This window comes from Lemur catta, chromosome 24 (assembly GCF_020740605.2).
Source record: "Lemur catta isolate mLemCat1 chromosome 24, mLemCat1.pri, whole genome shotgun sequence".
NCBI classification, from domain to species: Eukaryota; Metazoa; Chordata; class Mammalia; order Primates; family Lemuridae; genus Lemur; species Lemur catta.
Window position 1 is genome coordinate 12,919,984 of NC_059151.1, and position 27,353 is coordinate 12,947,336.

The 27,353-nt window shown below is 38.0% G+C and overlaps 1 protein-coding gene across 2 annotated transcripts in view; it reads right to left on the minus strand.

The window, feature by feature from the left end:
• The window catches only part of PPP3CA (protein phosphatase 3 catalytic subunit alpha), a 295,122-nt gene that overhangs the window by 150,837 nt on the left and 116,932 nt on the right, over positions 1-27,353 (minus strand). For both annotated transcript variants that reach the window (XM_045536752.1, XM_045536751.1), the window contains exon 2: positions 1,670-1,870. In XM_045536752.1, the coding sequence (XP_045392708.1) occupies positions 1,670-1,870 (201 nt within the window). The remainder of the gene's footprint in view (positions 1-1,669; positions 1,871-27,353) is intronic.

Consider the following 27,353-nt stretch of genomic DNA (forward strand, 5'->3'; position numbering starts at 1 on the left):
ACCCCATGAGGGGACGTCCACACTGCTTCCTCTCTCTCCAGAGGGACAGATGCAGGGAGCCTGGGGACCAGGCAGCTTCCTGATCCTATCTTCTTCCAAATACAACATACTGAGTTTTCAGGGGAAAAATCCTACATGAATGCAAACCTTTTATTGCTTTATAGACACTTGAAGGTGGAAGCTTTGTTCATTTAAATGGTAAAGAAATGCTAAAGGAAGGAAGGATTATCCAGATTTCCAATCACTGGGACGCAAATTCCTAGGTTTTTCTTAAATGAGGGCAAACTATGGCAGATTCAGCACAACTCTTCTCTAAACATCTGAGAGTGAAACATCTTTATTAATAAAAAGTAGGAGGGAAGGACTAGAGGGAAAGCTGGGAGTGGCTTTGTATGTAATTATAAGATATTTGCCATTTGTTTGTTTTGAGAGTTTTCCTATCTGCTACACTTAATGTTGAGTTTCGTGCATGAAATCCTTGGTCAGTAACTTAGTCTATGGGTGGATTTGGTTTGATAGCAGGTTAATACCACTGAAGCCAACTCTTCCTTCTGCCTGACCCTAATCATAAGTTATTATTTTTCTGAATTATAAAGAAGATAAAAAACAAAAATGTAAATAATGTCAATGCCTTTGGAATAGGAAATATTGGGAACATTTTGATCAAGGAAGGTGTGGTCTGATATTCAAGAGAGCTACCTTCCTTCTAACAGTCACATTCAAATATATATCTGAAAACTAATAGTTTTAGAAGAAGCAATTTAAATATATTTAAATGTCTCCTTTATTTGAAAAAGGATATTATGTGTCTAAATGTTTTCCTATGCCAAAATGATATTTAAGAAGCAAATAAACATTTTTAGCTTCTCAAAAAATGAAAACCTCCAAGTTCAGCAAACTCCACAAAGTCTATCGATGCTCTCTATTACACAAAATTTATTCTGACCAGATTTAATTTTTATGACCTAAGAGAAGCACAATTGTGCAAGACATGTTTCTGACCCTAAGAGGGAACAGAACCAAAACACTCAAAGAGTGAAGTCTCATTTTCTAGGTACAAAGTGCTATCGGAAAGAGAGGAATGTGGCCTTCTTCCTGAAGTCTCGTGTTTCTCAAACTTTAATGTGCATCAGAATCACCTAGAGGACTTGATAAAACACAGGTTGTCGGCCTCACCCCAGGCAATCAGATTCAGCAGTTCTGGAGTGGATCCTGAGATCTGACATGTTGACAACTTTCCAGGTGGTGATGCTAGTCTGGGGAACCACTGCTTTAGCTTAGGTGCCCATTCAATCACCGCAGATGAGTTATGATACTTTGTCTCATCTTTCCCAATGAATGTCCCATGTTCTTTATGCCACTTAGTATTCCTGTTGACAAACAGTATCCCTTCTTAAGGTATTACCACAGAAATCTTTATCATCGCCAAGTTGTACCCCATCTCTTAGAGTATCACGATCTCATATATACTCAACACGTGAAAATAAAAATATCTATGCATCTATAAAATATGCTGAGTCCTTGAATGCACAGATTCAACAGTAAAAGATTATGGAAAGAAAAGACTATGATGAGTCAGGTATTTGAAGAGTCGCTGGTAGCCAGGAGTTTTGATTTGACATTGCAGACAGCGAATATGCACACAGTGGCTTCTCCACCCAGGACCTACCTGTGACAGGCGCATCGATATCCAGCAAGTTCTTTTCCTGTCGAAGAATCGAGGCGCCCTCTGTTATTATTCTCAACGCGACACTCTCTTCCAGCCTGCCTTCCTTCATGAGATGTGCCTTTAAGACGTCCACACGCGGTTTCCCATCGTTGTCAAACACTTCCTTTGCTGTAAGCCGATGGCTTGGAGGAAACGGGACAGCTGAAAGAGAAAACGTCAATTACCACATAAGCCAAAACGTGACAATGAAAGATTCAGTGACAACCACCAAATAATCCGTCCCTACCACGAACCACCCAATGGGGTATTTTAAAAGGTCCCATATTAAATATGATCGAGGGCCATCAAAGATTAAAAACTGCCTCTTTCCTTTGATTCTAGATGCAATGCGACTGCTTAAACAAAATGCACAGTTCTTATTCATTCAGTGGTACCTCTTACATTGAGTAAGAGACTGATTGAGTTAAAAAGAAAAGGGAGTGAGAAACAGTTTCCATTGGACACTGATCACTTCAAGAAAGAGAGCATCATTCCTACACATCCTGTCACAACCAGCTCCCTCAAAGACTCAAAGACGGGTCTCCACCAGAAAACAGGCTCCTCTGCTGAGCTTGGAGGAACAAGAAAGTTCTGCTCAACCAGATCCGCTGCTCTAGCTGGAGTCACAGCTAGCTAAGTCATCCACTCACTGCCTAAGAAAAGAGCGGGCCGGGCGCGGTGGCTCACGCCTGTAATCCCAGCACTCTGGGAGGCCGAGGCGGGAGGATCGCTCGAGGTCAGGAGTTCGAGACCAGCCTGAGCAAGAGTGAGACCCTGTCTCTACTAAAAATAGAAAGAAATTATCTGGACAACTAAAAATATATATAGAAAAAATGAGCTGGGCAAGGTGGCACATGCCTGTAGTCCCAGCTACTTGGGAGGCTGAGGCAGGAGGATCGCTTGTGCCCAGGAGTTTGAGGTTGCTGTGAGCGAGGTTGATGCCACGGCACTCACTCTAGCCCAGGCTACAGAGTGAGATTCTGTCTCAAAAAAAAGAAAAAAGGAGCAGAATCTAACTGCAAACGGGCACTGAATACTGCACAGGGTATAGGATTTGCACGCGAGAGTGTGTGCGCTTGCACGGAAGGGACCTCCTGAAGAATGAGGGGACAGTATGATGTCAGAGAGGGGACACAGGTATTTAGGAAAACGACAGAATGACAAGCTCCAGTTACTGCTCAGACTTAGAACCAACCATTCTCTCTGCACCCGACCCCCCAGGCCTTCCCGACAGCTGACTCCACGCACGCAGCCAGAGCGGTCACTAAACTCACGCAACACACCAGGGCAACCAAAGGTCATGGTCAGAGACAGCATTATGAAGGTTAAATTTCCAATAAATGGCCAATAAGCCACTTAAACACTCATTACTTTTCTCTGTGTCACATGAGGACTCACTCACTCGAGAACAACTCGGCCCCACTGCAAGTACCTGGCAAGGTGCACAAAAATCGTCCCACGACGCTTCCCTGTGCCACACGCGTGTCAGGACACGGGCACGGAGCATCTCCATGGGATGGCTCCTCTCTTAGGGGACGCACTTGACGTTAAGCAATAAACCTGGCGCCCCACTTCCTGCCAGTGTTTCTCAAAGAAGCAAGACTTACGGTAGATCTAAGCCAACAAATTCTGTGTAATCTGATAGCACAGATGTGTTATCTGAGTCAAATTATAACTATTAAGGAGAAAAGAAAAATCAGCCAATGAACCTGTACACCTGCATGCACAAGTGTGGTTTTCCAAACAATCCACTCCAATCTATTTGATCATGCTGCCAAAATGATGTGACAGGGACAGACTCGGGGGGTGAGCAGGAGGCTTCTGCGGTCAGATGAACCTGGGTGCAAACCTTGACCTGCACACTCACTCGCTGCACAACCTTGGGCAAGTTAAATAACCTCGTTTGGCTTCGGTTACTTCATTGGCGAAGTGAGGACTACATCTCTCTGAGGATTGCTGTAATAACTAAAGTAAATAGTAATAGTAGTAGCGAACATTTATAGAGCGTTGCTTTTATGCCAGGCATCGTTTGGGAAATAAACTCAGACACAACAGTGGAGCTGTAAGATGAGTAAGATGTATCTACATGTGTTTATACATAAACTTATTTAGGCCTCATAACATTACCGTGAGGGAGAAACCTGAGGATGAAAAATATTAAACTCTCGCCCAAGATAATCATCTAGTGATTTACGTGTAGACGCGCTGAGTTTAAACCCAAGCAGTCCACTGCCAGCCTATCTGTGACAACTACATTGCTTTCCAGAAAGTACTTAAGATATTGCCTAACAAGTAAAAAGTGATTAGCAAGTCACTGTTTAAAAACTGAAATTCTAATGGATACTCATAGGTATTTCTTAGACCCCTTTTAGTTGCAAAAAATATTCTGAGCAGCTTGTGGTAGCATATATATAAATACAAAAGCACGGTGCAAAACAAAAGACAAAATGTATAATGGCAAAGCACAGTGTGTAATAAAAGAAAATTCAAGAATCAAACAAGGTGGAGAGAAAAGGAGGAAACTGGGCCATTACACCTGAGGCATTTGGCGTTTACATGGCCGATTCTGTTTCTTTGCCCCATCTTCCTTGCCTTGCCTTGCTCACCTGGTATGCTCGTTAAGGAAACACGGAGACATTTCAACAGCCACAGTTCTTTATGTAGGTCTTTACGTGTGTTTTGAGATTAGAAAATATCTTACCTGGCAATTCCTCCCAATTCTCTAGGCCATAGGTTAGTCAAGATACGGGATGGGGGCTGGAAACGGGGCAAGTTCAAAAGGAGGCTTGCGGGGAAGGGCAAGAGCTGAATTTTTAAAGAATGGTTTCCCCAGGTGTGGGCTGGGCACCTGTGAAAGCATTTAGGGGCTTCTGCAAAACTGTCAGGCAAAAGGGAAGGAGGCTGATTTATTGCCAGGTGGGTAAAGCAGTGGGGTCTCTGCGGCACGTGCACGTGCTGGCCTTATTGCACTTAAGATGGATCAAAGGGCTGAGCCTGGCAGTGCTGAGACATTTAAGAAGGGAAGAGGCAAAGGGACAGCACCCCGGGGAGAGCCTCACCTTCATGAATCAGACTTTCTCCACGGCCCTAGACTCTCCCCAACGCCACGAGCACTGCAGTAACAGATGCTCCACCCTTCGCTGCGGATCTATTACCTTCCAGTAATTGCTAATCCCAAGGTAACCGGCTAGAGTGAAACCACCTGCTCTGAGGTAGTGGAGCTGGTTCCCAATAACCAGGCCCGAGAAAGGAGAGGAGAAGGGCCAATCAGAGGACTCCGTTTCCCACTGGCTGATGGGGACCCTGATGAGACAGGGCTCTTTACCAGTTAAACAGATGGCAAGGCCTGCGGGGGCCCCAGCTGGGCAGCCACGATGCCAAAGATCGAATGCAGAGATGCCGTCAGCCAGGGAGAAGTTTTCTGGGACAACAATAAAACTGGGCTAATATTTGTATGTTTGTGCACCTTTGGCTTCTTAAAGAAAATACCAGCCTTACAATGGTCACATTGATTTGCTTTCCCCGTTCACCTAGAGTCCTACATGAAGACCTGTGCCAAACATTGAGCAAAAAATAATTTGGACCAAAGAATCCAATGTGCTTGCAAAACATTTCTTTCTTTAACTCACTGCCAAAGTGGCTAGAGCTAATGTAACAAAACTGCATTTCCCTCCCCTTCCTTTGCTTTGACTATTACACCAAGTTGCTTTCATTGACATACGAGCAGCTCAGAACTGGAGAAATGAGGTTTGTGCATATGACTAAAAATTCAGAAATAGTTGTTGATATTTGGGCTGGCTCTTTCCAAAACTGTTTTTTACAATTGCCTATAAGCACAGAATATACTGTTATAAGACTTCACAGAAGTATTCTAAAAATAGAAACTTTCTCAGCCTTCTCTACTTCACAATGCCCATTCAATATTACTTCTTTTCCTCAAATTAATAAAACATCAAAGTAGCTAAATTGGGGGCAGGTGAGTCCTTGGCTGACTCCTACCAGGAAACATCACTACAATACAATGTAGGCAAACAACACACCAGACGAGGATCATGTTCTCATGTCACTGACTGTGGAAATTGGCAAAGACTGATTGCCAAGGGCCAATGATATCATATTGTTTCTTTTCTATTTGCTGTTTCCACCAGAGTGTTTATCTGTCAGACATGGAGACAAGTTACTGGTCTACCCATGAACCACAATCATATGCATCCAATATTGGCATCTATATGGCAATTATTAAAGCTGTTGTCAGTTATACATTCACCAAGGAGACACACATTCCAAGTCACAAAAACTGCAGCCAGAGTCATCCCAGCCCTCAGTCCTGGCGGACTAGGAGGACCACATTCTGGAAAGATCTAGAGGACTCTTCCCGGGTTTGGGGCTGGGTCAGTTTCAGACACCACTATGTGGTTCAGTAGCCCTAAGGGACCTGTCATGACTCTGGGGTGGAACCAGGCATCTGGGACTTCTGTTTCTCCAATATGAGTCGCTGGAGCCACTATTGAAGGGATTCCCAGTATTCCATAGGAAACATCTGAGAGTCACTGTCACAGTGCCACCCCCACTGGAAAGAGAAGCAAGACACCTGCTGCCCGGCCTCTCCCTGGAGCAGTCTCAAAAATGCGGACAAGAGAGAATCACAGACCTAAGAGAGCATTTAAGCCTAGGGTTTTTTTAAACCTTCGTTTCGCTTAATTTTTTTTTCCTAACACAAAATCACAACTAAAACCTCCCGTGTACCCAGTAGCTCTCTCCCTCCCTCCTCCCCGACGATGGCGGCTGAGGGGTGTCTACAGGATCCCGGGGCTCTCTGGAGCAAAACCAGGAAATTCCCGATCAAAGCTGACCCCACTTGTTAAATAACAGAAAAGTGAAGTCCAGAGAGAGTGAGTGAATTGTCCCATGCAAAGATTAGTCAGTGGCAAAACCGACATAAGATTAAGGCCTCCTGATTTCTAGTGCCTCACTTTACCCTCTAGGTCCACACTGTCCAACATACTGACCGGCCAGGGATGGCTGTTGAGAGCTTGGAAAGTAGCCAGTCCAGACCCAGATGAGCTGCAAATCTACAATAAGCACTGGATTTAGAAGACTTGACACAGTTTAAAAAAAGGAATGCTTAGCGGGGCATGGTAGCACATGCCTGTAGTCCCAGCTACTCGGGAGGCTGAGGCAGGAGGATCGCTTGAGCCCAGGAGTTTGAGGTTGCTGTGAGCGAGGCTGACGCCACGGCACTCACTCTAGCCCGGGCAACAGAGTGAGACTCTGTCTCAAAAAAAGGGGGGGGGGAGAATGTAAAATATCTCATTGATATTTTTATATTGACTTTATATTGAAATAAGATTTAGAACATGTTGGGCTATATAAAATGTGTTACTAAAATTAATTTTAGTAATTAATTAATTACTAAAATTAATTTTAGTAATTAATTAATTAATTACTAAAATTAATTCCTTTTGACTTCTTCTTAATTTGGCCACCAGAACATTTAAAATTGCATATCTGGCTTCGTTTTACTAGACAATGGTATTCTAGACCCTGTGTCCTTCTAAGTAAATGTGGACAAAGTGAGTGGAAATTAAATTCTTAAGCCTTTCTTCTCTTCCAACTTTGGTTTGATTCCTACAAAACCTCGGACTATCTCAAGATTGGCTGCACGCTGGACGCTCTTTTGATGAAGAATGATACTCATGTCCGACCTCCAGAGATGCTGATTTAACTGGGTTAAGGTAGGGCCGGGGCACTGGCATGTCTTTGAATAATCCCAGATGACACTAACGAGAAGCACAGGTTGAGATCCAGCAGTCCACACGGTAAGTAAAGGCACACAAAATGCCAGGCTCTTTGATTTTCTCCCCACACGGGCTCCATACCGGTCACTCAATCACAGTAGAGGCAACGTCTCTGCAAGTCCAGACACACTCATGTCACCCCTGTCTGTAAGCAGAACATGCACAGGAACTGCTTCTGCCCCGTGTTTCATGTGGCCACTGTCCCCACAAGTGCTGTCAAAGATACTCATGTCAGCACACATTAAGAGAACAGCTTAAGGATATCACATGTCACACACAACTTAGAACACATTCGGGTCTGGCCTCCTCGGATTGGCACTCCACCTATTTTCTCATGGACATGTGTATATGTCACAAACCTCTACTCTAATCAAACCCTATCAATTCATCAATCAAGCATCTTTCAAGCACCCAGTATGCAGGACACCCCATGCCGGGCAGTGAGAAAGGTCGGGGGACGTGAGCCATGGAAAAGAAACACAAGCAGATCCAAGCTCTGAAGAGTTTATCATGTGCTGTTATTATTAGTTTCTGCTTGAGACAGTTGACAAAGTGCTAAATCGCAAAACTGAAGAACAGGTTTAAAGAAAATGAGGAAAAAAAATGTAAATAATGAGAAAAAAATGTATCTATATGTACCCTGAGTTTACAACTGGGTTCCTAAAAACTCTTCGATCCAGTTGCATATTTCTCTTATTTAAAGTATATAATAAATATGGAATTCTTTAGATGACTCCAGAAGATGAAGTTGTTTTTAAGTAATAAAAATAGAAAATGCCTATTGTAAAATATCATATGCCAGTTAAAATATGCAAAAGTAGCTTCCTTAATCAGTCATCAAATGTGAAATCTGATTCTACATCTGATCAAAGAGTGAAAGGATGTGTAAAAGGACTTTCATCGAATTTTATTTGGGTTCTAACATTCAGAATTAGGTCTGACTTATATTTTCCTGGGTTAAAAAAAATTCTGTAAGTATGAGGACACACATTTATCCACGCACAGAATGTCCATATGCAAAGATGTACAAAATATGTTGTCTGGTAGAGACAGCTAATAACCACAACTAGCCTCTAAGAAGAACTGTAGGAATGTGTTTATTAGGGTTCTACTTAAGCTACTCTTGCAGACACTACTTGCTTGTTTGAAAAAGTCTCAGGCTTTCATTATAGATATGAATGCTTGTCAAATTAAAATATGCACGCCCATCTCAAGTGTGGCTGAATACTAATCTTGTAAATAGAAACATTTAGTCCTGCTTAAGATTTAAAAAAAAAAAGATCTTGCACAGATCTATAAATAAAGCTCCCATTTTATTAATTTACTGGTGGTTTTTCTCCCAAATGCTATGATGACCTCTTCCATCCTTGCAGGGACTGCCTTACCCACCACCCTCTAAATACGACCACATAGGTGCTGAGCCTTGAAATGTATTCAATTATTAGACACCGGATGTGTCCTGATCATTTCATTAGCAAACTGAATACCTCATTTAGTTTTGCTGAATGTTCACGTGCAAATATAGCACGATGGTATTTTACGTAACATCTCAAAAGTGTGAATTAAAGGGCACTATGATACTTGAAGCATTTATTGAAATAACCAATCTTCTTTTTTCCTCTGACTTACAGAATACATATTATACACAGAACTTTTTAAACCTAAATCTGAAATGTGCTATAAGTAATTCTCTAATAAAGATCAAACGCTAATTGAAAGAATTATTGCTGCACCTACAAAGGATTAACAATTAATTAGAGAAAATAAGTACCTGAACAGTACAATCAGAGCTTCTTATTATCTGAATTTCAAATAGTTTTCATTTAAATGTTTATTTATATATATATTTAAATGTGCTTATTTATATACAGCTGCTCCTTATCCTTTCTGTCTAGACTTTTCTCACGCTCCTTCCACCACACATTCTTGAGTCTGACTCAGAGACACAGAAACGAGTCCGCAAAACTACTTTAATTTTTGATATTTTGGTTAGTTCATTTCATTATACTGGCAAATGGCTTATGTCATGACTTACGTAATAATGATTCAACATGAAAGATTATTTAATAAAAGTCTGAAGAGTTTCAAAATATTTCAGCATTACTGAAAAGTTTAAATAGAACCTGATTTTTATGGTTATTAAAAAGTTACACACACAAGTTCAGTGATAAACACATGGGCCATGCCAATCACAAATCATTTCGTACACCGACATGGTAACAGCAAAATTATATTTGCTGGTTTTGAAATACATGCTACTTACTGTTTAGATTAAACTGAGTATTTAATTAAATAGTAAATGCTTTGATTCACATATTTAAGTCAGATTAAATACTTAAAAATTTAAAATATATAATTGAAGAACTGTAATTTTATAAAGGTCTACTCTATACTTATTTATTTATTTAAAACATACATATATTCAGTTGCACCAGGATACACTCCAATTATACTGGATCTCAGTATTAGATGAAGTGATTACATTTTCAGCAAATGGCATTTATAGTAATCTCCGGAATGGCAAACTTACAGTAATACCTAAAATTCTCTTCACTGGAATGAATTTAAGTAGTGAGGCTTTTTATTTACTTATTTATTTTTTGGCCTTGAACATTTTCTCTTTTTCTCTAGAGAAATATGTCATAGGAGAGAAGAGTAAAATCAAGAAACAAACAAGGACAGATACTTTGAGACAAGATAAATTTATTTCCCAAATGAGCAAGTCCCTTTGAACATGATAATTATCCCTCAGAAAGGAAGAGAGTACCCAGGGACTCTGAAACTTTATTTAACCCAAGGAACATCTCAGCATCCAGAAATCCTCAACTCAACAGCTTAAAACTGAAATATAAGCAAGGACTTTACCCATATTGAACTCTTTGACTAGAAACTCTTTAATCAATATGCACTTTAGAGACTTCTATATTAACATAATAACCCTGCAATAATATTTGCCTTCTTAGTCCTGAATCCTAAACTCATAAATTGGTATGAAAAAAATCCGTCTATGCCCACACGTAACTCTTTCCTTTCGAGTTCATCATTCAACTCTAGATGCCCACGTGGCCACCCACCATCCCCACCCTCCGTGGCTAAAACACCTACAAGCATGAAAACAATTTTTTTTTTTTAATGAATAGACTTTCTCTTCTTTCCAAGGATCAAGATAAAACAGCCAATCTATTACCAAATGATACAGATTAATGTGAGCCTTAAGTGGCAATGTAAGAATGTTACTATGTTACCACTTTTCGCATATAAAGGGTGATCCCATAAAAATAATAAATCTGGCATATGACACCTTGTACCTATGAACCACAGTGAGGCAAAGATGGAGCTATCCTGCCTGGGAGTCACCCTCCAGAGAGCCATGGGCAGGGGCTGAAGCCCCAGGTGGGCCCTTAACTCCCACCTGTGCTGGCTGTGTACTCCCTGCTCCCAGGAGGCTCCACGGCAGCCGCAGCAAAACACCAGGCCCCCTGGGCCCCCCGAGTTTCAGTGTTGCTGCCACTGCTTGCCTCATTCTGACCCCTGACCTATTCTCATCCACTGCTCTGCTCCAATGCTCCTGAGAACCATCACTCATGCAAACAGCACAGAAGCAGGCGGGAGGCCCAGTTCCCAGCACCTCCAATGTGTAATCCCCAAATCATCATCTTCACAAGTCTCTTTAAAACCTGGAATGCCTTCATCACTACCACGGACAACAGTATCCTCTCAAACTTCATTTCCATTTGTTTCATTTATCTTTCACATGAACTTGTCGATTTTGATTGAAAAATCAAACATGCATTTCTTAATCCATCATATGGAAAATGAGCAATTTCATAATAAAGCTGCAACAAATGCATTCCTTTTCTCAAAAAAAAAAAAACACTCTTAAGAGATATTTTCCACCCATATGCAAGGCATATTTTGTGCATAAAAGAAACTTTCAAATAATGAAGGAAACAACTGGAATTACAAAGCCAATTGTGAATTTACAGGTAACATCAAATCTCACAATAACCAGGGAGTCAATCAATCATTACTACTCAAAAAACAGAATAATTAAGTAGAAAGACAAACAATCAAATTCCATGGAGTATCCAGCCCCATGCCCTGGCATCTGACAGATATTCAACCAATGTGTTTTTGAATGAATGAAAGAAAGAACGAATTATCTTTTCTCCCTACTCAAAATTTGGATAAAATTCTTGTGGTACTAGAAGTAGTCTAAGAAGATGGAATAGAGAAAAATGGCCTTGTTCAGATCTGAAAGTATTTAATTATGAAAATGATAGTCAACAGACAAAACAACAGAAACTGAAACCTTCACATAGTAAATGACTTTTAAACTACCCATTAAAATAAAGAGACCATGGGGACCATACCCAAGACAAAACAGACAGACATGGTCAAAAGTGAGCAACACATAGAAAATTAAAAAAGGAGAGGTAAAAAAATCACTACAAGAATTTTTAAGTACTTTTTGTTTCTATTCCCATTCTGAATACAGGATCACACATAAAATCTATTATTGTGTATGATATAAAATTAATGCAATAACAATAAAAATATTGTTACATCAGTACAGTAGTGCTTCAGTGCTTCTAAGATCCTAGACTAGCCCATGGAATTTCAGAAAGCAGTTCAAATATTTCCTTTAAAAAGAACATTTTCCTAGCTTATAAGAATGAGATTAATATGTATTTATTGAAGTATGCTTCAGTACAAAAAGACATTTTTAATTGCTAAACTTGCAATATCTGAGACTTAATAGACTAACACTTTCTTAGACAAAGGCTTCCTTACCCCTCTTTTTGGAGCCCACATGACAAGCTATCAGCTACCAAAGTGAATCCAAATCTTACTGCTAGACACAAATGAAAAATTTACTATGAACCACAGCTGTCAAGAGTAGCTAAAAACTAGAGTAGCTAAGTCATTCTGAGCACATATACCATGGCAAACAGAACAACATAATTCCCATGATATACGATTTGGGGTTATGGTTCTCCAAAGCAGCCAAAAAGCTTCAGTTCCATAAATTTTCCACTCTCCAGGTTAAAGACACTCATTTAGGCATGATGGTGAGTCATTTAGGCAGTGCTGTGAATGCTTTTATTAAAGTTTCATGTGTGGAATTCTCAACTGGCAGACCAGAAATACAGTAATTTTTTTTTATCACCACATCATTTAAAATCATTCACTGGCTTAAAATCCTCACTCAAGAAATAATCAGGATTAAATGTAAAACTACTGACAGGTTAATATAAATGTTAAGACGTAGGGTAGGTTCAGTGAAAAGTAATCAAACTCATACAAAATCAGACGGTGTAATGGTGTATGTTCCTCCAACAATGGAGCTGTGTCTTATTTTGAAGTCCCCTGATACAAGATGATGCTCCACTTATCCAGAGCTTGGTTCCCTCACCCTCAGCAAGCACAGTGCAAGCACACACCTCATGCAGGGGTAAGAATTCCCACCACAAAACCCACGCCCTTTATTCCATGGGCGAGGAATGGAGCCATTCTCAGCGCACCGAATAGAGAGCAATGGTGGCCCGGGGTCACTGAGTACACACATACACTGTATTTCATGCAGTCCTAGGGGACATCAGGGCATAACCATGGTGTCCACGATGCTATACAATCCACATTCAATAAATACCACTTATTCTAGATTACTAGACAATGTACTGTTACAAAGAAAAAAGTATTAATATAATACAATTTTGCTACACTTTCATTAAACATTAATAGAATTTTAAATAACAATATTTATAAGAGATGTCTTAGTTATGTAATAATTTCACCTTTAGTGAAATATCTCCTTCCCTGATTAGAGCAAATAAATGAAGGCTTATATGCACTGCCAATTATTTTTTGGAGTATAATTCAAATCAGGAAAAGGTCCTCATCCCCAAAACAATGAATTCAGAAACTCCTAATGAAACTCAAAATATTCTTCAATCTGTTACTATTCTTTATATCACGTGTATTTTTAAAAATGATACGTAGGGTACATCCATTCATGAAGTATTAAAGGAAGAAAAATCTCATATTCTACATATTATATAAATGCAAACTAACTAAAAGGAACTTTCCTTTAGAAGTGCAAAATCAGAAAATACAGAAACCTCTGACATTGTTTTTCTGATATTCTTCTTCAAAACTAACTGGTCAATAACATCATATTTTTGTAGAATATTTACATTTGTAATTCTATTAGAAAAATAATTTATACTTTCGTAACAAAGACTTTAATGGTCCAAAGTGCATTAAAAGTTCAAGAAAATTAAAGGAATAAGGATAAGGATAAATAAAACAATTTTTTTATGACTTGAGGAAGATAAATTTGAGTTCAGCTCACCAAATTGCCAAGTTACGTTGTATTTACCAAAAAAAAACCAAAAAAGTAAAATCCTAAACAGCGTGTGAGTTTTACTAGAGCAACTTCTCACAGGTATTGGTAATACTTACTGCTTACCTAGCCAAAGGGGACCCAATTATTACTCTTACACCAAATGATAAACAAAACAAACAATAATCAGTCCCCCAACCTCTTCTCAACTCCCTTACACTAGACTCTAATTGCCCTGAGGATTTCCACGCTCAGGAGACAAAAAAGTGTATCCTAGAAGCAAAGACAAAATCCTGGATCCAATTCTCCATAAGAAGCCATTTAAATTTATTTTGGAAACAGGACTGATGTCTTTTATTTATGCAAACAATTTTCCCATCCCAGAAACAGCTACTCAATTAATAATTGTTTATGAATAAACACAGAACTAGGTGGATCACTGTAGAAACTATCTCCTGGCCATAAAATCTACCACTGCTTTTATATTCACACAACAAACAAAGAAAAATACAGAAAACTTCACTGCAATCATTTATTTGTATATAGCCATACACTTGGATACAAAGTTGAGAAAGTCATCAAGAACCCACCAAAATTATACTTCGTAAAAATCAGTGACCAAAGAACAGGTATCTAAAGAAAAGAAAAGTATCTAAAAATATGATTGCTAAAAGAAAAAACATAAAACACAAAACAAAGTAAACTGGCAGACTTTTACAAAAATATATAATTGTTACAAAAAAGAAAAGAAAAAAACAAGCTGGGTAAAGCAACAAATAAAAGGTTTATGAGATTGTTGAAATTCCACAATTTTATGTGTTGCACAAATTTCTGGGGAGAAAGTCCACACTTTAATGGATTCTCAAAAGGGTCATGACTCAAAGAAGCTGCAGTCTGCTCCACCAACCATGCTTTCCTCGCCAATATAGCCATCCCGTCTATCCTCAGTCTGGATTATTATGGCAATGGCCAGACCCTTTCTCCAAATCCCCAGGTACCTCCCCTTAACCCACCTTATCCTCAAACCCTGTGGTCAAAGCCAATTGCTCAATACCCAACACAGTCCATGTAGTTTCAAATGTTTTAAAGCCTTGCAGAGGCAAAGGGGCTAAAAGCATGAGCTTGGAAAACCAGACCGCCTAGGTAAATTGTATCATCGTGAGCAAGTTATTTAATTGCTCTGTTATAGTTTTCTGATCTATAAATTAAAGATTGAACAAATTAATATTTGTAAAGTGCTTGAAACATTAGCATCGTATGTACTTTGTAAGTATTTCCCATGACTGATAACCACCTTGCTTCCTTCCTTGACCACCCAACCTCCTAATGGTCCCTATTCAAATTGCACAAAAGACCCCAAAGGCTGCATTCCATCCAAATCCTTCCCAGCCTGAGTCCTAAACACTTAATCGAACATCCTTCGATCACCAAAACAGCTTTCTTTACTTTGTGTTTGTTTTGTGTTTATCTGTCTTTAAAACATAAAACACTTGTTGCCAGTATTAATTTTCATACTCTTGAACTCGTTAGCCCACAAAGCATTCAACAAGTTCTGTGATCAGTTCAAAAAATGTGTACAAATTTGATGTTATGTTTTTAAATATTACTCAGTTTCACCTGATTTTCTAGTGGAAGAACTGAGGCTCAAAGAGAGTAAGAATAGTGATGATGATGATGATGATGATGATGATAGTAAAATGTAATCACTAACCTTCACACAGAACTGACGATATGTGTTCTTTATGTGTTAATTTACTGAATCTTCACTGAATCTTCCTGTGATATGGGCACTATTATTCCCTCTAGTTTTCAAATGCCCAATCCCAGGCACCAAGAAATTAAATGACTTTCCCAAGTTCACACAGCAAACAGGCAGGGGAAGCCAGGGCTCACACCAGGCCCCGGGCTGTGCAGTTGTGCTTTTAGCCCTGGCTACACCACCTCTGCCTTCCTAGCTAAGAGGTGACTCACCCAAGGATCCGAAGGTAATTAAGAGCGGAGCCTCAGGTACACACCCAGTTCTCCAGAGTCTCTGAACAACAGTACATTCACCATTGTTCCTCACCCACAATGATGGACGTAACAAGCACTCAAAAAACATTCGCCAAACGATTTACTGACATATGATTCACATCTCGTAATTCTCTAAATGCAATAATATTTATCCTGCATGCACAGTGTGCTCCTTGAATATCTTATTTGTCTCTTCTGTCTTCTCATTTAATTGCTCTCAGGCTTGAAAACGACCAAAATGTTGCAAGGAATAATTGGTTCGGTAGTCAGCTTGTTGTAAAAGGCACACGGCTTTTTGTTTTAATTTAGTTTCTGATGGGTTGATCCAGAGGTAAATGAGTCCCTTCAAGGTATTTTCTACCCCAAATCCAAATTTTTCCCATTAGGGCTAGCTGCCCCCTCTCAGACCGGCCTGTGATTTTGTTTAAACTGTGCCTCCCCACCTTCACTCTTTAACGAGCCTGTTCGTGGACCTGCTGTTGGCAATTTCCAGCAACACGAAGCAGAATCTAAGCTCTAAATGCAGCAAAGTGTCCTGGCTGTTAGTTTTGAATTAATTATCTAATTGCCTGTCTTTGCATTCTAGCTGCAACACCATGTGTCCTTGAGGAAATTTCTGAGAAATCAGTTTCCTTACCAGCAAAATGGAGACAGTTATAACTACTTCAAGAAGCTGCTAAAAGGATTAAATGAGAGCAAACTTGCAAAAGTGCTTAGTGCAATATTTGGTGTGAAGTATGAACTCAATTTTGTTAAGTATATATATTTCTAATTATTTGTTATTATTGCATTTCAGTGAATTCACACGGGATTTCTTTTGTTCTCTATGCTAGCATGTTGTTGTATACTTAAAAACTCATTACACTTGGCATATTTATGTCTCAAAAAACCTAAGTGTTAAGTAAATGCTTATACCATCTAACTGGCCTAACAAGAAGGAACTTGCCTTGCCAACTTGGACATTAGAGATGGCACCAAGCTGGCTGTCTAATCAAAAATCATATTCATTATCAAGGGCAAATGCAAGAGTTCTTACTATGAGTATCATGTGACTTTAGCAGAAGGCTCAAAACTGCAACTCACACAGAAGCCTCAAGATTACTGGGCTTTCCAAGAACGTCAGATTTTATGTATATAGTAACATTTCCCAACTATAATTCTGGGTTAATAAGTGTTTTATTAAGAAAACCATTTTCGGGGGGGAAGCTACAGAATGTCTTATACTACACATAGTTAAATGGGTTTATTTATGGCGAGTATTCTTAGAGATTTGAATAGGCCCTGTATCTTGTGATCATGAGGATGATCTATCATGCCTCATTTCCCCACTTTTTTCTCATAAAACTCAGTATTCCTGACACAACTTATAGTATGTTTTGAGAAAGTCTACTATAAATAAATAACCAATTACTTTGACAAAGTGAGTCAGTTCATACAACATGAATATTCAAGAACAGAAGATATCAGTACAGTTGTCCAGAAATTTTAATGAAAGTCATAAACACGTTAGTTTGCTTAAGCTAAGGACATACTATACTTGTCTATCATTTTTTTAAAAAATGGTGGAATATCTGCTTATTTCTGATTTTTATTTACATATATGGGTGCCATAGTGACAGTATACTACCATGTGATACAAGTTAACATGTTTTAATGCACATAGGGCTTACTTAATAGTAGGTGACTGCAGTCGTATGACATTGGTTTAAGTCAAATTTGATTTGGAAGATACTAAATGTTATTAGGAATTTAATTTCAGTTCAAAACGGTTCCAGCTGTCTTAATTTGACTGCTCTACTAGGCAGAGAAAAATGTCATCATTTGGAACAAAGAAATATTTTATGCATGTAAGATTTTTCAACTTAGAAAAAAAGTAACCATTAGGATGACAGCCATATATGCTTCACATTTTTGAAACGTTTTCATATATATGATATTATTCGATCGTCATAATAAACCTACATGGTAGGTATCACAGTGTTCATTATTTCACAGATCGAGAGAGGGAGAAAAACGAGTCTACATGACACGCTGAAGACAGCACAGCTAGTGCACAGAGCCAGGACATAATCCCCGAGTCTTGACTCCAAATCCCATCCCCTCTCCACTAAAGCTCACTATGTTAATCTGAAAATGCTTATAAATTGCAGGTTGTCAAAGGCAGTTGCTATTGCTCTTTAAAAATCTAATTAAGGAAGAAGGAAACCAAAGAATTCCAACCAAAGAAAAACTTTGGTTTTTGACCATGACAGGGTGTCCATAGCTGTAGGCATCTAACTGCCCCGTCCTCCCTCCGCTCTCAAACCAGGGTGAGGGGTTGTCCAGCTGTGCTCCGGGGGCCAGACCTTTTAACATGGCAGCCAAAGATAACCAAGGGTATCAGTCATTTAACTGTTTATGCAAAATAATTACGATAGATTTTTGTTCTCAAATATGAAATTTGTTCCTTCTTATTCTAGGGGCTTACATTGAAGAAGTTTGGGTTACACAGTCGTGTTTGTTCCAAGGCTCTAAGACTCCCACTATCTACATTCAAATCCTTTTCCTGCTGCCTACTAGGTCCGGGTAGTTGGGTGACTATTTAACCTCGCTTTGCTTGAGTTTCTTCATCTAAAAAATGGTCATAAAAATAGAACAAGGCTATTGTGAGGATTTAATAATAATACATGTCATATGAAAACTTAGAACAATGCCTGACATGTACTAAGGGCTCAATAAATGTTTATTATTATCAACATGGGACTTGGTAAAATGAGAGCAAAATCAGAAAAATACAGCAGCATCCTGAGTTGTGATTTACCAGGAAAGAGATCAAAACTCATCACAGTGGTATATGTATGCCACGGAGTACTACTCAGGTATAAGAAACAGTGGTGATCTAGCACCTCTTGTGTTTTCCTGGATGGAGCTGGAACCCATTCTACTAAGTGAAGTATCCCAAGAATGGAAAAACAAGCACCACATGTACTCACCATCCAATTGGTTTCCCTGATCATCACCTAAGAGCACGTTTAGAAGTAACATTAATCAGGTGTCGGGCAGATGGGGGGGAGGGGATGGATGTATACATACATAATGAGTGCGATGTGCACTGTCTCGGGGATGGACAGGCTTGAAGCTCTGATTTGTGGGGGAGGGGCAAGGGCAATATGTAACCTAAACTTTTGTACCCCCAAAATATGCTGAAATAAAAAAAAAACTCATCACAGGCCATCATTCAAAGATGATCTTCATACAATGTTAGCTTTCAGTATTGATAACTGTCTCTGGGGAGGAACTTCTATTTCTACCTATTATGTAATCAAAATTTAAATTCAGAACTCAAAAATGCAGGAGGGTAACCTGTAAAAGCCCCATTTATCAGGCCGTTGCCTTCTGGGAAGTCATTCATGTAGATTTATTGCTACAGTGAGCCCAAAAGCACCTGAGACATCTCACTGAAATAACCAGTGATCAAATGCAAAGAGCCAAATTTTGTCATGAAAGTCTCATTTTAACAAGCTCTGATTGCAGAGAAATCCAAAACCATTGACACACTGACTAGGCACATGCCTAAAATTAGTCATATCAATTTTCCTCCTTGTCATTTCACCCATTTTCATTTAGATTCACATAATTCCTTAGCCAAAATGCATGAGAAACATTAGAAGAACACAATCTATTCTCCCTGATAGCAATAATCAAACATTTTCATTCTTACAGTGTAATGGGATAATATGTACCTTTTTTCTAAGAAAATTCTTATATCCTTTCCTTAGATTTTGTCCTGTATATATTCTCTGAATTCAATGTGTATTGAGGGCAAGTCATTTTTACCAAATGTACTATTTGCAATAAATAATATAAATAATAATTTACAAGTATAATATTAAATCTCCCAAAGGTAATATGCACCTTCAAGCCAAAAAGAGAAATCTGGATTAAATATTTAAAAAATAAATGCAAATTACCATTAAATTTAAACAAAGACCAAAACTATTTAGCTAGACAAAAGACATTAAGCAAAACATAAGAGAATATAAATAGACTTCTCTTTCTAAGGAATATTTGTATTTAACTGAACAAGGTTATTATCAAAACACAGAATGCTTTAATATGCATTATATTGATTTCTGACAAATTCCTCATTTTTATTATTACAAAAAGAAACAAGTAATAATTTTCTCTATTTTCTCTTTACCTGATTACTTAGTAACCACACAGTTACCTATTAAGCAAAATATAATTTCTTCTTAATCTGTTACAGGGCAAACATTTTCTTTCCTTTGTTGAGAAAGATAAACTACATGAAGGGGAAAGAAAGTTCAGTAACGTGTGCCAGTGACAAGGACTTGGTCACTATTCTAATCCTAATGTCCCTCCTAATTAAATAAAACTTACCTTCAGTTTTCATTTAAGTATTATTAAAATTCCTAATTCAATAAAGCTAATGCAAATGGCTCCAGAACAAACTTCACATTGCTGATATGCTGAATTTATTCTAAAGCACTGCTAATCTATCTTAAATGTGCGATACATGTTATCATAAAGTATAAAAATGAATGCCATCTAACAAAAATTTTGAAACAAAATATGATCAGTTTATGATTAAAGCTGTGTCACAAAAGCTAAAGAAAAGCAGCACTTAGGAGTGGAAAAATATAAGACATATTTATTAGACTGCATCATGACCAAATTTAGAACATCTTTTATTAAACAACTATCTGATTTAATTAAAAGAAAAAAGTCCCTACGTCTTGAACTTTTATGCCAAGAATGAATATCTAACAGAAGAATCTAAAAATTATGGTGCTTTTTCAAATGAGTTTTTTGGCTGACCTACATATGAATGCAAAGGAAAGACATCGCACAATCAATAAACCGCATAGCATTATACATGATTTCTCAAGTGAAAACATTATTTAGCCATTGTACCATGTAAGGGAAAATAGTAATATGGTCCCCAAATGAACTTTAATTACATAAATTATTTTCTTCCTATTTGCATAATGAATGGCACTGTCCCAGATTAAGGAATTAGTGGTGATAAAAAATGAGCGTAATTATACTTTTTTGAATCCTGTATTTTCTTTATGGTTCCCCATCATGGTGTTATGAATCATATTTCACCAGCTCATCCCCAGACTGGGGCCCTGTGTTCCAAAACCATGTGAGTCCTTCAAAATGAAAGGACGACTTAATAATCTACTTCTTAAAATTAAATAAATTCACCATATACATCTATGGCAAATCATACCAGAAACCATTTGAAAGAGAAGCTACTAAAAAATCTCTTTTCTGAAGTCATATCCAAATTTTAATAATATAACTTCAAAAGACAGGGAAAATAAAAATGTTGCAAAAATTATATAAGTAAAATGCTATTTGAGAGCACCAATCAATCTAATGGTGTTCTCAGAAACTCTTCCAAACTTTGCTGAAGCAATGAGCTTTACAGGTGGGTAAACTGAGGCTGGATTGCCTATGGATCTCACTTATCCCTGGAGCATTTCACTCTGGTATCAAGAGTTTTGAATATTTGGATTTGAGACCTGGCTGTACCCCAACCACGTAAGTGTTTATTGCTCCTGTCTGACAGGCCAAGAAATATAAGTTAAAACCTTGTCCAGGTTCACTCTGATACCAAGTGCAGGGTTTGGATGCACACCCAGCTACATCTGGTTTCAATTCTTTACACCAGCGGTCCCCAACCTCTTTGGCACCAGGGACCAGTTTCATGGAAGATAATTTTCCCATGCATGGGGGAGGGGGGAGGGAATGGTTTCAGGATGATTCAAGCACATTACATTTATTGTGCATTTTATTTCCATTATTACATTGTTACTTGTCACTCACTAATAGGGGTTTGATATGAGTCTGCAAGCAATTGATTTATTATGGTCTCTGTGATTTAATTTATTATTAAACCTCTCTGCTGATGATCATCTGTGTTTGCAGCCGCTCCCCAGCGCTAGCATCACCGCCTCAGCTCCACCTCAGATCATCAGGCATTGGATTCTTGTAAGAAGCAGCAACCTAGATCCCTCCATGCGCAGTTTACAGCAGGGTTCTCGCTCCTGTGAGAATCCAATGCTGCAGCTGATCTGACGGGAGGCGGAGCTCAGGCGGTGATGCGAGTGATGGGGAGCAGCTGTCAACACAGATGAAGCTTTGCTCACTCGCCTGCGGTGTGGCCTGGCTCCTAACAGGCCAGGGACCAGCACCAGCTTGAGGACCAGAGCTTTACACTATACTGCTCTAAGCTACCTAAGCTATTAAATAAAACTGATAATTCTAAATAACTTCCAGAAACATATTCAATTTTTAGACTATCAAATCTGATTTTGTTTACACGCTTAGTGAGTTGAGACAGTGTAGTGTCACGTTTACTGGTCCTCAAGTTAGCAGCCAGAGACAGATTCCAGCCGGGACCTGCTACTCGTGGGGTAAAGTGTGGACATGTAACTGCACTTCTCAGTTACTCAGTTTCCTTCTTGCAAAATGAGTGAACAGAACCAGCAATCTCCTGATCCCCTTCCATTTTCAAAATGCAAACTACACCAGGATTTCCTGAGTCTACCTCTCATTACACAGCCACTTCACCTGGTTAACAAATCCCAGAAGTATCCCCAGAACTACAGTTTGGGGGGAACACTTTTAGAAACAGAAATCAGCATAGGATATGGCCCAGTGCTGTCAGTAGACACTGCACACAAGTGTCTGGATAAGAACTGAGGGGCCGAAATCCTGATCCCGCTAGAGGAGTCAAACCCTGGGCCTTACTTATACCCCCTGGAGCAATGCCAAAGGGATCTACATCTTAACAAAGTATCTGTTTGTCAGGGTGGGAAAAGGAAAAAAGCACAGTGGTTCCATTACTCCTGTTCATTGTCAGGAGCTTGAGGATGAACCACTGGTCTCAGAAGAGCCCAGCAAGGAACAGATTCTTAGTACAGTTGATGGAAGGAAAAGGGGAGAAAAGATAAGGAGAAAATAACAAGGGAAGAGTGTGAAGGGCAAGTTGAGAGAGAAAGCAAAGAGAGGAGGAGAAAGTTACTAAGTGGAGCTATGAAGAATATACTCATGTTTTCCTTCTCAATCATAATGAGAGACTAATTGCTCCCTTCCCAAAGAGTTCAGATTTTACCCTCAACAAATCCTAAGTTAAACTGAAAGGTAATTGGTCTTTACTATCCAATATTATTTAGCCAACATTAATGACTCATGAAAAATCCCCTAAACACTGCATTAGATTATTGAATATATTTTTTTGAGAGTTAAAATGTGGAAAAACTGAAGCATACTACTCTGCCACCCTCATCGTTGAATTTTTTTTCCCTTCACTTAAATTTTTTTGTTGTTCTTGTTACACCCAAGCTCTTCACCGTATAAGGTCAATTTCTGTTTTCACAAACACTAGGAAAACTGAGTAATAATTACTTTAAATTTTTGCCCTGCAACAACTCATTTAGAGAAAACAAAGGAAAAAGTCATATTTAACAACAGAAAATAGAGTTCGTCCAACATCCTGGTAAGACAGAAACACAAATAATATTTCAGTGGTGGGATAAACTGTAAAACAAACTACTCCTTGGGAAAAAGCAACAGAGAACTAAAATGAAGTAAATGGAAAGAAGGGGAAAGTGGCAGGTTTTGGGGACTGAAATAAGCAGAAATAAACTTCTTTTTAAAAAGTCTTCAATCAGATGCAAGCAATCAACACAAGAACATTCTCTACCACTGTGGGTCCTCCATAGTTTTTACTGGATATCCACAGCACATGGTCTTTTTTGAGAACATCTGCTGAAGACCTGAGTTTGTTCATTCACTTAAAAAGCATTTGTTAAGTGCCTATTATGTGTCATGACACTGAGCTAGGTGCTGTGGAACCAATGTTAAAATTCCTGATTTGCTGCAGGGCACAAAACAGGAAAAATGGAAGGGTGGGATTGGGACTTCCCTGTCGAAGTCTGATACGCTACGATTTTATGGTCTTGTGCTCAAAGTCTCCTAAATATTTCATCAGTACATCTGGAAATGAAAAAATTTAAAGAACAATTTGAAAATCCATTAATAATGTGGGTTCATGGAATAAGAAAGAAAAAATAAACAAGGAAAAATGCCACAGTAAGAAATATAATTTCAAATATGCCTAAGTTAATGACAAATACCCATGTACACGGAAGTCACAACCCACCTCAGAAATGCCCCAAATCCCAGTAAGATATTTAAAGAAAATCCAAAGGTAAAATTAGTGGTAAAAACTACATGCAATAGAATATCGGTGACATTTCCATAAAATTAACTCTTACTGCCTCAATGATGGTCGTTAGACATATTTGTGAGATTTTCAACTCATACGTTTTTAATGACAGCATCAGTTTTTATGACCAGACCCTTCCTCTACTCATGGAAGAGATTTAATGCACATTTTAATAAAATCTTTTCTTCCCTCTCAAAGTATTCCATAGTATAATGAACACTGCAGTATGTAATACAATTAAAAGTAAAGCTCTAGTACATTATTTTTATGAAACAGCTTCCGAATCACGTCTTGAGAATAATATTAGAAATTAGCATGGAGTCAAAGACAGAAGAGAATTAATCTCTGCTTTAAAAATAATTAGATTGTGATAATAAAATCTCACCATTAAGCTAAGTACATATTCTCTGTTTCATTTAGCTTTCAGCAGATGAGCCTATAAGGAAATGTCACTAATAAGTTATTTTAAATTAAATTATATTATTCTGAGCCATCCGTGGTGAACAATAAAACTTTTCTTCCTAGAAGCTCTATTTTCTTTAAATTAAAGCAATCTTAAAAGTAGTCAACACCTAGAATGAAATGAATATTCAACACACATTACAGTCTGTGGTACTGTCATCTTGGGAGAGGGTGGGTAACAAATTACATTCCATGTAACAATGCAGACTGATTTTCTAAATGTATTGTTTAAATTGCAAAATGAAATGAGGCAATTCAAACTTAAAAGATTTCCAGATTTCCTTCATTAACAAGATACACAAATGCATAACTTTATAGTATTAAGAATGGAACTAACTTCACATGTAATGTAGCCAAATGAATGTTATTGAACATCCATAATGATCATTTTCCATGAAGTTAAGTACTCAATCATAAGCTTTGATTAACATCCTCTGGTTTCTTGCGTGCTATGTCATCATTATAATCAGAATACTGGAAGAAATCTGCTTCAATTAAGTATAAAACAGATGATCACAGTTAGGAAGCAAACATGTTTTACTGTGACTTATACAGTGAAGTTGCAAATACATATGAATGTTTTTATCTAAAGGAAATCAGATTATTTAGTGGCCTAAATTTTATAACAGATGTTTACATTTTCAAATCCTTAAAGACAAGTTCAGAGAATACATTCTTAAAATAATACTAGATTCCCAGTGCTTTTTCACAATTACTAGAAAGCATGTTTTGAGTTTCTTGTCTTTTGTTTTCTTTTATTTAATAGTGAAAGTAATAGTCAAATAAGAAAAAAGTTAACCTACTACTTTTTTACCAGCAACATTTTTACTCCTATTTTAATCTATTTCTTTACCATCAAACTACAATAATCTCTTTCATACAACAGTATTAACACTAAATTTCTTTTAACAGAATTACTGATGCTTCTCAGGAAGAGAAAAATGGGTTTTCATAAAAATATCCAGCTTTTCTGATACTTAAAGAAAAACATATTTATCTGGCTGCACCTGGCACTATGGAAACAGCTTTTTAAGCGTGGTTTAATTATTCTTCCCACCTGTTGCATGTGAATGAAACACTTTGGTCATTTTACCTCTCTAATTTCCCAATGCACCAGAGGACGGTGCCTGTTATTTACTGGCCCTCTTAAACCTCTCTATCAATAACTCACATACACACTGACACACACACACCAAGGTTTAACTATCCAGTCACGTTAAATTATGGCAGGTACACAAGTCAGTTTCAGCTTAAAGTCTGCATTATAAAACTTGAGCTAAACCTAATGACTACCTTTGCCTTAAACTCCTCCTGCAGTTTTACTGAAACGGAGTGTTTAAATTACGTCACGAGAAAGTCAAGTATTCTATTCCAAATCACTCCACACCAGTCTTGTACCAGAAATTCCAGTGAACAGGGAATTTTTATTATAAAAAGTGATGTCAAGTTGAATCGATAAAGTCTAAGCAAAAATTATTCATAGTATAATTTGATAAAAGTCTTCCAAATTCCTTCCTATGAAATGACTTGTTTCTATAGATCCTAAGTTTCATATATATTTTTCATTAGTTATCAAATGGTAGGGAAGCACTAATTCCAATTATATATTATATTATATAAACTGTAAAGTGCTGTGACAGAAAAATTATTCAAGGACCATAAAAAATAGCCTTACTACAGGGCCTCTTTCAAGGGACTCTGATGGTATTGTATGAAATATACAGTGGCCTCTGTAGTTGCTATGTATAACAGAACTAAATACATATGCTCATATTAACTGCTTAGTAAAATACTATTTTATATCAACGTTAAAGATTTCTAATTCCATCAGATCTGACATATTCTAGGTCGTATCACTTAAAAGTTTGTTTCAAAGAAAAGGCATATTTTGAGAACTAACAGGCTTTCTAGGTAGCTTCCCTTCACAGATGCAAAAAACCCTTACAATTCCAAACAGGAATTCTAAGGCTTAACGCTTTTTGCCAAAAGACAAATGAAGATGTAATTAGTTCAAGCAGCTACCACATAAAAGATCAAGTCCAACATGAGCAACAGGCACAGAGACAGAAATAAATGCAAGGCATATTCCTGGTTCCTGAAGGTCAAACTTTATGGGGTAGGTGCATACCACCAGCATAGACACGTTGCACTGTGTAATCACATTTGCAAGTCCAAAACATATTTACTGTATAAAAATAATATGTAACAGCATCAGGTAGTAACTTTTGTAACTGCTTCTAGGAACAAAACACTCTTTCCTCTGAAAAAAATGCATGTCTTAGTCACTATCTTATGAGTCCACATAACTCCAAGTTCACACCTGCTCCTTCTATTACAAATATGCTCTTCACATTATAAAAACACACGTAACAATAGCAGATAATCCAACCACTAGGACATCCAACTGATACTTCATTTGTTTTTGTTTTCTTTAGAGACCTTTGCTATTGAATGTTCTCATTCTTTCTGCTAAACATAAAATAACCTGTATTTAAATTTAGAGCCCGGACTGTAAGTAAATTCTGAAAATACCTTTAATTTATCAAACTTTTTAAGATCATTCAGGAAAAAATAAAAATCACTGCTCTGTTCACGTATAGTACTTTAGGAATTATATGAAGTAACAGTGGTACCCTCATGGCATGCAGATTGTTCCTGTCCGTTAGTACAAAAGGGCATATATTCCATTCCAAATATCTATGAGAACCACATTCAGATGGACAGAACTGATTTCCACACTGAATCAGATATTCCAGCTTGTCATTTTCCACCCACACCCCACCT